General features: G+C 41.7%; 1 protein-coding gene across 2 annotated transcripts; it reads left to right on the top strand.

The window, feature by feature from the left end:
• Positions 1-136: 136 nt before the first annotated feature.
• On the top strand, positions 137-12,168 carry LOC147132155 (myocardial zonula adherens protein-like). Of its 2 annotated transcripts, XM_086014987.1 has the most exons (13): positions 137-394; positions 463-691; positions 1,464-1,514; positions 9,401-9,499; positions 9,571-9,645; positions 9,733-9,798; positions 9,905-9,994; positions 10,324-10,431; positions 10,677-10,900; positions 10,986-11,091; positions 11,260-11,343; positions 11,493-11,587; positions 11,688-12,168. In XM_086014987.1, exons 2-13 carry the CDS (start codon positions 581-583, stop codon positions 11,758-11,760), a joined length of 1,182 nt encoding a protein of 393 aa, XP_085871113.1. In that variant the 5' UTR covers positions 137-394; positions 463-580; the 3' UTR covers positions 11,761-12,168. The 2 variants fall into 2 exon arrangements, with proteins under 2 accessions (XP_085871113.1, XP_085871115.1); XM_086014989.1 differs by lacking the exons at positions 137-394; positions 463-691 and adding an exon at positions 702-1,300.
• The last annotated feature ends 102 nt before the right edge of the window (positions 12,169-12,270 follow it).

Below are 12,270 nucleotides of genomic sequence, written 5' to 3'. Positions count from 1 at the left end.
ATTTTGTTTGTTTGGGTGCTCTATTCCGAGCAACCAAGTTGTAATCCTTAATTAGCTTCACCTTAATTACTCAAGGCATCAAGCTGCCGAAAGGCCTCCTCGCAATCCCGACTCCTCGAGAGGGTTCGTGAACCCTCCCAAAAAATAAGAAAAGTAAGTGCATTTTTGAGCCAACACATATGCAAACAGGCCTGCTCTGAACATCAAACAACAAGCAACCAAAAAGTGAAGCAAATAACATTTCTCCAACATTTCATCATCCGACTTGAGAAATATGAACTAAACATCCTGCGTTCATCCAGCAAGTACAAACAAGTATCTATCTTCTTCTGGAGTGGCCATCCTTCCCAACAAGCCGAAAATGGAGTATAGACCACTCGCTGTGCATCTCAAGGTAAACGAGTCCGGCACTTGTGAGGTAAATAAAGCAGGTGGTAGACTAAACTCTTATCCTATTTGCAGGTCAATACAGAATTAAGTCGGGTAACATGCTGCAGGTGGCCGCCGTTGACGCTCGTTCTACGGCAAAATGTGACAGATAGGATTAAAAAAAAAAAAAAGAAATCAATATTGAGAGGCCATGGCGTCGTTTTGGAAGAAGTTGAGGCAGGGGTCCGAGGGCCGGATGCTGCGGTGGACTAAAACGCAACGCAGATGTTTGACGAACGCAGCCGATGGCAACCTCTCTCAGGTCAGGAAACTCATTTCAAATGATGTTTGGAAGCTTTGATTTGTTTGGAAAGTTGTAAATGTTGAACCATAAGGTTGGCAGACATAACGTCACACTGGATTAAACTTTATTTTTTTAAATCCAGGACCATTTGTTAAATACAGTTCAGGTGTATTTAACTTTTATACAGAAAAAAAAACATTTAAAAAAAATCTGATGTGAGATGGGAGGGTGGCATCAGATAAAAAATGCACAAATAGGACTAATATAAATGTTCCTATAATTAAGCACAGTTAATGTTCAAACTGTGCTTAATGTCACAGCGTCTTACAATAATACTCGATTTTTTCCGGAATATGAAACCTTGCTCATCAGTTCAAATGCACTTAAATGAATTTACGATTAGGAGCCACGACCCAGTTTGGAAACCCCTCAGTCCGCCCCTTTGACTAGTTGGCAAATATTTGGCTGTCTTGCATTAGATAACCACTTGCCATTTAAATGACGCCCGCCTTTCATGGGAAAAGACCATAAAGGTGAAAAGAATGGAATGGGTTTAACTAAGGCCATTAAAATTCTGGTTGACGTGGCAACGTGACACAAGGCTTGAAGTAAAAGAACACCTGCAAGGTTCGACTTGCACCTGGACACACTCCACACACACACACACACACACACGCCCACTAACACACACACACACACTCATGCGTCACTGAGCTCACACACTCACATACTCACTTTACAAGCGTCTCACTCACCTTGTGTGTCTCTTTTTCCACACTGCATGGACAAGATGACAGGAGGGAAGACGGACGAAGACCACCACCGGCCAAGTTGGAGCACCGTGAGTAACTAAGCTCGGCTAACCCTACTAACTCCTCTAACTAGTTAATTCCACTTACTAGCCATTTATTCCAACTTTGTCGTGTCACCTGAGTAACCTTTTGTCGCCGTTCAACGATACATTTTTAATGTTTGGGAGGGACCTTCCCAATTACAATAATTAGCAAATAAGGAAATGGCGAGCTGCAGCATTTTGCGAACGTTGCATTGTTGTGTTTTTATTGTTTAATAAGTCATGGCTAATATTTTTTAAGCTCATTGTTTTGTTTTTTGGGGGTCATAAATATTAAAGTCTCAAATACATTGGAAAAAAATAGACCCGTCCAGCTGTGTATCACTAAAAATGACCAAACATGAGGGGAAAAATACAAAAAATGCTAGCCAAAAAACACTGTACACACATGCAAAGGAATACAAAAATATTTTAAAATAATGCACACATATTTGGAACAAATATCTAAAAGAATATTAGAGGAAAAAATACCAATTTAGAAAAAAATATATATTAAAAGGACAATGTGTAGAATTTAGCGCCATCTAGTGGTCAACTAATAGAATGCAACCACCTAAGGCGGAAACGCGTGCATTTTGAAGCACACGCCCTACGGTGCCTCCGAGAGAGCACACGTCGTAAGCCTACCAACAGTTTCTTCAGCAGAGGTGCAACCAACATGTCATCACAAACGTCTTAAAGTATTCCCTCAAGCCATGTATTGCATTCTTTACACATGCAGTAGTCATGATGCTTAGGAACTCCGTTCGCTAAGTTTGTCTCCTTCGAGTATGTGTAGCACAAAGATGGCAGCAAAACACCTATGATTATATAGGAATAATTACGCTGACATGATAGAGCATACATGTATTTTTTATTTAATTTTTTTTGCATATTGTTGAAATGAATAGTGTGTTTTTAAAATGATTATTGAAAAATCAAAACATTCTACACATTGTCCCTTTAAGGAAAAACGGTAAAATTTTTAGAACGTCTGTGGCTCTGCGCACCTGCCCTGCAGTCTCCCTGCTTACGTGTTAGTGTTCATTTTTTGTTGTCGACAATACGTAAGATGTGATCATTTTTAAAAAACTTTGTCTGTTACACCTTTGACTCATACAAATGACGTTATTGTATTGATTCAATTACATTCAGTCACAGCTAACAAAAACAAGTACTGTACTAGATGCCTGCAATCAATAGGTCAGTGCCTCCAGTTTATTTACCCACAGCCTGATTGTGTCAGTGTGTGTCACACGGCTTGGTTTATTATTAACTAGTTGATGTGTCACTGTAAGTACTGTTCTGGACTTTCACTGCAACTTAACCTGCTTCCATGTCGAAATTAAAGCAGCAGAACCTTTTTCCTGTCGGGACCCATTTTGGCTATTATTCTTTATGTAATTTCGCTGTCATTTAGGTTTATTACAGCGTCTAGCCGTGTTTGTACTCCGAACAGTAATTCAAAAGGCTTGACGGATGGGAAGGGCAACAGTCTCAAACATGGCAATCTTGTATCATTAGGATGAGTCACATTTGAACGACTCTGCTAGTTTTGGGGCATGTTTGTGCTACATCAAATGCTTTGAATCCTCAAAGAAATCGCTGGCCATTTGCGTCATCCACTTAAGACACACAACTCAACCGCAATTACCTTAGTTATAGTTCACGATTAAAGATGCCGTTGCTAATCAAAGCAGCAGCGTGTAAATGATTGAATGATGGTCATAATGTTAAAAATCTCATGCATGACTTTATTCCCATGAAATCACATTTTCCCCATTCAAAGTATAGCTTTTTTTCCCTGAAGAATTTGCATATTTTTCCTCATAATAATACATATATCCCTCAAGACAATTAGGCGTACTACATCTATTTTCTTCTGGAGTTGCAGAAATCATATTTCAGTGTTTTGCGGCAAACACTTTTTTAGCACAATTTTTAGAGCGCACATTGGCACTTTTTCCCTTAAAATGACACCTGTATTCCTCCTAAAACCTATTTATTTTTCCACATAATTTTACCTAGACAATTACAGCTTCTTTTTTTTTTCCACGTGAAAAAAAATCCCACAGTTTTCTTTTTATGCAACACCTGGCCTTTTATGATTTATTGAAAGGTGTTTAAGGCTTCACATTGTTCAACAGTGTTTTTGCCACCTTAAGCCATTGCATGAATATGTGTTTTGCTGACAGCGGGCATGAATGAACAATTTGAAACTGTCCAGGAAGTACACTCTCGAGCCCGGACAAATCGAGTCATGTCACGGAGGGATTTGCGGCTGCGATCAAACATTCAAGGAAAACTCCCTCTCACTTTATTGCTTGCATATTTTTGGGTGTGCGCATATGTGCTTTGACTTCTTGCATAAGGAACATTTAAGAGTCTTGTTGTGTTGTGTCAACAAAGACTTGACGCTTGAGCTACAGTGAATGAACGCCCTTGTGTTGGTGGTTTCAGGTTAAAATAGCCCCCAAACATAGTGCCGAGTTCTCAAACAATGGCAGAAAAGCCAAAGAAAATGCGAAACATTCAGAAGCGTGATGGGGAAATGGTGGCGTGGCGACAAAAACGGAACATAGCGCTCCTCTCGCTAAGTTGACAAGCACAACGTGATGAAGACCACCGAAACAGAAATGGCGGATTAGCATTAGCGCTGTTAGCCTAGCGTAGTGTTTACACCTGTTATTTCTTATGGGAGAAAAGTGCTTTGGGGACATGATTGGCTTGCTTGTGTTCCAAAGAATCCTATAAAAACTGTTACATGCCAGTGCAGCGGCGGTTGGCAGTCAGTTTGCTTGCCCAGTCGTGTGTTGACACTGCACACGTAAAAAAGACACCTCATTAATCTACCTTACGTAATACATTCCTCCCCGCGCTGCCATGTACACCCCTGTCACCTGGCTAAACGGTGAAGAATTAATTCATCCCTGTGATCGGAAGAAATATAGTCGAACTACTTTTGTAACATAATTGACTTTGAATGTAGTGACCAGTGTGGTCCTGCAGGGGACGCTGTCGCAGCCGGAACCGGACGGCGCAAGCGCGCAACAATCCGGAGACAAAACAGGGTTGGGCAGCTGTCTGGTGAGCCTCACCCACTCATTTAAGGCAACCAGGCTTCCCACGCTCTGACTCACACACACAAACACACTCTCACGCCGGCTGTGTGGATCGCAGCTCCCAAGAAGACCACCGTGGTATTCGTCTCTGAGCAGGTAGAAGAAATTGTTATTTTTTTTTGGCAGCCAGTCTGTCATGAACTGCCTTTGAATGCTGAGAGATGCTCTTGAAAATGAAGCGAAGGCGGAAATATCAAAGCGTAGCACAGCAGTCCCAAGATTGTGGAAAGAAAGATCAACAAATCTTTTGAGTCGTATTTGCTCATTCTTGATCTTCTGCTGAAGCAATTTGTGTTGTTGTTTTAATATCACATTCTGAAAAACAAAAGTTAAGTGCTTAATCATGATAGTTTCAGTTGCTCCCTTCCCATGCTTTGGACTAGTCCGGCTTCTTACAGTGCATGTGCAGACCTGGCAAGACGCTAGCAAAACAAAATTACAAACTTGTGTAATTTCAGGTAGTGGTTTGTCTATTCATGCCCTGTGATTGGTCGGCAACCATTCCAGGGGGCAGTTTAGGTTAAGTGAAGATTATAAATTGTCCATAGCTGCGAATGTGAGTGGAAATGCTTGTTTGTCAACTTTTACCAGAAAAAGGTGCATTTTTTTTTAAAAGGAATAAAGTAGGCTTTTTGTTTTGAATTTTGAACCCCCCCCCCACCCAATTTTTAAATGATTGTTTTGTGGTGAGAAGTCATAATTTTATGAGAAAAGTCGTAGTATTACAAGTCTAAAACGCACGTTGTAAAGTTTGCTCCTTGTTAAAGAACAGCAAGTCATGCAAATACTGAAACATTGAACAGTCAGATATGTGCATGCAAATGTTTTGCGATAGTCAAATTCAATTTTCCCATTACAATTGAGTGCATTTTAGGTTCATCCTGAAATTTCACCCAAGGCCTATTATCCCAAACGTCTTGTGAGTTATGTAATAAACTGGCGGAGGCGTTTCAAAACATCGTCTCACGATAAGAAAGCGGATTCAGGATCGTCGGTAAATGTGCGAGAGTCAATCGCCGACTGCAATGCGTGCGGCCGGCTTAATTTGTTGCTTGTTTCATTAATGGTGCACGTTTTGTCGCGTTGCTAGGCGATCATAAAAACAACAACAACCTCCGTTCAGTCTGCACCAAGAGACATTTGGAATTCACGCATTGGCGCTAACGCTGTTGCTACGCTGTTGTCACAAATGTTGATCTACGGCCTGTGAACCTTGGCGCCACATTTGCAGCGGCCATGTTAAAAACCGCACTTCCCTCACAACTTGTTAGTTGTTTTTTTTTTTTTAGGCTTTGTGTGTCTCGGCGCCGTACTTGTCAATCCGCCACGTCGGAAAACAAAATGTGTTCCTGTCCGCCACTTTCACTGTCGCAGCAGTCGAACTAGTCGTATGTCAGTCAACATTAGCTAAGCACACCTGATTGTGTGGCCAAGTGCGTGAATCTCGGCCCCATTTTATCTTATCGTCTTCTTATCGTTGCTTGCTCACAGTGAAAGCGGCTTTCCTCAAAGCACATGCCCTGAGAGCATATTACATAAATTTATGAGAAACATCTTGCAATAGTCATTAAAAACTCATTAAAAAGATGCAAAAAAAAAAGACATTTTGTGAGAATGACGGAAAAAATGTCATAGAAAAATGTTTCTTTTTCTTTGTGATAAGTCTTAATTTGATAAGAATTGTTTTGTCGTTTCAAGAACAAATATTGACAAATCAGTTTTGAGAGAAACAATTGGTAATATTCCAAAAATAAACTCAAAAAGACTTAGGGAGAAAACATTTTATTTACGAGAGAATGTATTTTATAGAATCTTTTTAGGAATTAAATTCTGGCGAAAATAATGGAATTTTATGACAAGATAAGATAATGAGACAAAAAACAAATTTTATGAGGGAAAAATATATCATTTTGCAGTAAATAGTCATAATTTTATTAGAATAAATGTGTAATTTTGTGACTAAAAAATAGGAATTTTAAAAGTAAAATTTTGCGAAAATTATTTTACAAGAATGTTGTTGTTGTTGGACTTTTACTTCCAAAACCTAATACAGTATTAAAATACACAAAAACCACAATTTTATTACATGATTATTTTAGGATTGTATAATTAATTCCACAAAGCAAAAATTTCATGAAATAATAAAAAAAAAATTTAAGACACAAGTATCATGATTTTTTTTTTTTGCGGCAAAACAATAGTTAATCATAGCGGTAAAATTCTGGGAAAAAATATTGAGGTTAGTAAAAAGTTGCAATACTTCTGAGGGCAAACGATCACAATATTACACCTGAAAAAAATATTTTTGCATTTTTCAATGCAAGAAAAATACCATAATTGTAAAAGGGTAAAAGTTGTTTGCGTAGGTGAAAAAAGGATTCAGCATTTTACAAAAAATAAAACAACCACAATTTTGCGAGGCATCCAAGGTGACAGGATACACTTTTCCACTCGTTTGCAGATTTAATCATTAGTGTCTGACGTCTTTTGCGCACGAAGCAGTGCAAATATAAACACTGTCCTGGTCGTGCAAAAGGTTGCGTTTGTGCGGTGTTGTGCACTCCTCCCAGGGCGTGGAAGCCCACTAGCTGCCTCTCATTGCTCACTTGCTGATGGTTTTCACCTCTTTGTCACTCAAGCCAAATAGTTAACATGACTGCCAACCCCAAGCTCCCCTCAAGTATGCGACGTTGTTTCAATGCCGCCTGATTCAATGAGTTTTCCGCTAGGAATGGAACGCTGTGTTCTGCTAGAGAAACCGCCGTTACCTCACTGACACGCACGCAGGCAATTAAGCTCGCTCATCAATCACCATTTTTGTCAGCGAGCACATTTTGCTGCAGGGTTCTTTTGCAGTCTGCTGCTCCCGCGTCATGAAAACCACAGATGCAGTCGACTTGACCTGAGGAAATCGTAGAAATGGGACAAATCGCTTCTTAAACATCTGTTACATTCACTCATGACGACAAAAAAAAAATGAAACACCGAAGTATAGCAAGTGACGAAGCAGCTAAGCTAAAAGCGAAACGTTCGCAGAGCAGACCTCTGCAAAAGCCGCAAGACAGAGTTTTGATTTTTAGCTGGGATTTTTATGACAAACTGACCCAAAGAATTTACGCAAGAATTTACAATTTTAGGAGAAAAAAAGGATTCGTTTCAAGATTCTATCTATCTATCGATACCAGGTGTAGCAGTTAACAAGTCAGTCATCAGTGGCTTGCTAGCGCTAGAAGCTAACATAAGCCATCAATGACACCTTCCTGCATGCCTTGAAAAGCCAAAGAACAAATTAATTTGCTTGGTATTTTCACGCAGTTTGATCCGATGTTTAACAAATTAATGACAAGTTGCTAGCTGCTAGCTGTCTCAGCCTCCCTTTGTGCTAAATGTCAACATTGTTTATGGCTAATTACGCTTAGCCTAGCGCCGGGCTTCGCAACGCTAACATAACTTAACAACCTAACGCGACATGCGAGGAATGTGTCATTGAGGGATTTCACGGTTATTTAGTGTGCGGCAGTGTGGTGCGAAACCTTCGGCTTTTACCGCCATTTCTTTCCACTCGGGTGACGTAACTTTGGTGATTTGAGATCCTCTTGGAATTTCTGAACTGTGTGGTGTGCAGCTCACACCGGGCTGCGAAAACCAGTAAAAAAATACCTGAGAAAATGATGACCTTGGAACTCGAGCCCACCTGTATTCTGGTGTGTTGTGACCACAAATAATGCATCACGGCAGTGCAAACACAACAGCAGAACATTTTTGTTTGTGTCACTTTTGGCACCATTATTATATCATTATTTCTGGAGCTAACGCCCAGAGAATTCTAACAATCAATGTGGCTTAGGTTCACACACACACACACACACACACACAGATGACAAAAGTACCCACACTATGTCCTTAGGTAGAAGTACTTGCATAAACAAAAAAGGCTGTTAAAAGATGTTAGTCAATTTACAAGAAAAATGTTGACATTTTCATAGCAAAATTGTTATCGTTTTCTAAGATGCAGTTTGCGGTATTCTGTACTTAATAGAAATGAAGTTCACCATTTTGTGAGAAAAGAAGTTGTAATACTAATAGAAAGATATTGTGATTGAAGTCGATGAATAATCGTTTTATTAATCGTGATTTCAGTCGCAATCAAAATAATCTGGATTATTGTTATTTCCATAATCGTTCAGACCAGGCATATTTTGATAAGTGTAGCAAAAAAAAAAGCTCAATAAAATGCACAACAAATCCTTTATTGCGAGCTGAACTCGGTTCTTTTTGGCCATGCCAAAGTCTTGCAGCCCGTTTCAAAAAGCCAAAGAAAACGCTAAATATATGCCGAGAGTTGGATCTGCAAAATAATCTGAAGTTCTCAACAACTTTTGATGCTTATGTTGACATCTGCGTCACAAAAATAAAAAACAAACAAGCACTTGGGGTTCATCAATGAATACTTTGAAATTGTCCCGTGACATACTTCCTCCGGCACATGTCGCACGAACGAGTACTCGTGTTATTCTTATCACCATGGTAAACGGTGTGTTTTTGTTGTGAAGACATGGGTGACCTGATTGTTTCTGCTCCTCCAGTGACTCGTGACTTTGCCCAGCGGGTGTAACGTGCCCCTATTATGGGTTGCCGGGCAGCCGCTGTCGCGCCGCACACATCCTCAGTGGCGGGAAGCTTCGGGGCAATCATGTGTCCCTCTTTAAGCTCCGCCCCCTTTGTCTTTTTCTTTCCTCCCTGGTCCACTTATTTTCCACATCTGCTGCGCAGGACAGCAGCGTCGCAACGGTGCCGCCGAGGAATCCGGACCAGCAAGTCCGAACGGCCCCGCCGGTCGCTCCCTCGGAGGAAAGCGTGGAAGTCATCAAAGTGCGTGAGCTGTTCTGGTTTCGTTGGCTTCGTCGCACACGACGCGGACTTAGCGAGGGCGTGTGTCGCAGGTGTACCTGGACGGCGGGGGCGAGACGGCGGACAGCGTCAGGATGTTGACGGACGAGGTGTCGCAGATACAAGAGGTGAGGCGGGGGCGGCGGCCTTGAGCTTTAATTGCGAGTTGGGGTGAGGAATGCATGACGTGCGATTCATATTTGCTGACCTGTCAGGTGAGGTACTGTCTCAAGACCCTGAGAGAGCAGATGGCGGCCAGACAAAATGGCAACATCAAGAAGGTAAGTAGGATGACATCATTGGAAAAATGAATCAAAAAACAAGTTGGACGGAACAAGCTAATGATGACTAATGATGATTAAAGTGTGTCGTTGTTTTCTTCTTCAGTATCCCATCAATGGCTACACGGTCAACAACGTGCCCAACAACCTGACACCCGTCACCAATGGCAACATTTATAACTACACTAACCATGATGTAAGATCATTCAAATGTATAGTATTTGTGCGCATGCGTGTGTTTCTGTCTGTCTGTGTGTGCGTGTGTTGTGCTTCCTTTCCATTAGAGTAAAAAAAAAAAAAAAAATCAATGAAGCACATTGATGATAAAAAGAAGATCCGCTCTCGCGGATGTTTCCGGCTCACGCGCACGAACACTATCCGATTTCCGACTAATTATCAAGGACACACTGGAAGGTCTCCGGCAAGATAATAACATGAAAAGCAGTCACGCCAGCGCCAGAAGCTAACGTAGAATTCGAAATCATAAATCGCAGCTTCTCATCACATGTTTTTTTGCATCCTCAGGAGGGCGACGATAATCACGTGCATTACCTGAGGGAAGAAACCAAGCGCCTCTACGCTCAGTTGAAAGACATGGAAAGTCTGCACCGGGAAGAGAGAGAACGGCTGCAAGTATGTGCGTTCATTAGTGAGGTGGAGCCTTTTTAAACAGGTTTCATTAAAATTCCATTGAGAGTGTGAAGTCAAGTTAGGTTAGTCGAGACTAGACTAAAGCTCAACATGGCTTGGCTAAAATAGTTGAGCTTATCTACGGCTAGGCTTGGTATGGTTAGATTAGGTGCACGCTAGGCTAAGATAAGCTAACACATTTTAGGAACAGTGAAAGTTGTGAAAAAGGAGTCGCCTCCTTTTGGCAGATGGAGTCGGAGGAGCAGCGGGCGCGTCTGGAGGCGCAGTCGCAGCGTCTGCAGCGGGCGGAGACCGAGTCGGCGGAGCGAGGCCGGCGGGTGGAGGAGCTGCAAAGGCTGCTGGGAAACATGGAGGTGGAGAGCGGAGTCCTGCGGGACAAAATGGCCGCCGACGAGGCTGAGCTACTGCGGCTTCAGGCGGACAACGGCGAAGGAAAGGAGAAAGAGGACAGGTAATAAAACCGTGTGTGTTGATGTAGTACTTGCAGTGTTTGTCTATTTGCGTGCGTGTGGGACTAACAGTGGGCGTGTTCTCAGATGTGGCCAGTTGGAGACGCAGGTGGCCGTTCTGAAGGAGAAGATCCACCACTTGGACGACATGCTGAAGAGTCAACAGAGGAAAGTGCGACACATGATTGAACAGGTACACACACACAGACAAACTCTTCACCTTTCAAGTCCTCAGGAAGCCATTAGTGAGGAAATTACATTCGGAAGAACATCAAGTAATTAATTGTGTGTTGAAATCAAACTACTTAATTAGCTACCCGTCAGAAAATCAGCCTGACTCTTTTGTGTGTGTACTGTACAGCTGCAGAACTCGCGCATTGTCCTCCAAGAGCGAGATCGAGTCATCGGGGATCTGGAGGAGAAGGTGGCCTTCCTGGAAGCCGAGGTCAGACCATAAAACGTGGATTAACCCCCCCCCCAAAAAAATAACATTAAATTAATCCCTCCCCCTTCAGCAATGACAAATGCCTCCCCAAAATGTTACTAGTTTAACTCCTTAGCTTCTTTGTACACTTTTTAAAAATGTCAACACAGAACCGCGAGATGCACGACCACATGGAGCACTTCCTGTCTGGCCGGGACCCCCCGACCCTCAAGAGCGCCGAGAACAAGCCGGTCGTCATCTACAGGTGGGCTACACTTCCTGTTAGCCGATCACGCTAATCAACAAGAAACCGTTTCAATGTTGGACCAACCCTGGTTTTTTTTTTCAATTTTTTGGAATCTTAGCAAACCTCTGATGCCGTCCACACACAATAACAAGTCCCTCCCCTTCATCAAAGTCATCGAGATCAAGTCGTGAATGACGGCCGCGATCAATCACAAAGTGTAAATATTTATTTAACGAGTGCTTTGCACCTTACTCCTCATAATTCCTTTGTCCCCACCCCCCCCAACACTGAATCAAGTGCACGTTTAAGAACTGTATAGGCATGGTAGTGTAATCCAGAGTCACTCCTAGTCCTGAGTGGATACTGAATGTGAATTTACAGTAACTGTAGATGGATAAACACTAAAGTGCATTCACTCTGTTTGCATTTGTTTTGTGTACTAAATCAGTGAATAAATTGGATGAAAGGCCAACACTTGCTCTTTTAGCTATCTTGGACACTAAAAGACACATGACTGAATTTCAATGATTTAGAAATTTCAAGTGTTTGGGAGGCACACTGTAAACAAAAAAATATTTGAGAATAAAGTCATAATCCTATGAGAATAGTCTTTTTTTTTTCTTTTCAAGAAATGAAGTCAGAATCCTTCAAGGCTAATATTTTATCTGGAGGAGTCTCCTCACCATAAGAAAGGAAGTTAT

This window comes from Filicampus tigris, chromosome 18 (genome assembly GCF_054856515.1).
Source record: "Filicampus tigris isolate MCC_2025a chromosome 18, RoL_Ftig_1.0, whole genome shotgun sequence".
In the NCBI taxonomy this organism is placed as follows: Eukaryota; Metazoa; Chordata; class Actinopteri; order Syngnathiformes; family Syngnathidae; genus Filicampus; species Filicampus tigris.
The sequence above is the reverse complement of the archived record's forward strand: the minus strand, read 5'-3'. Positions and strand labels throughout refer to the sequence as shown.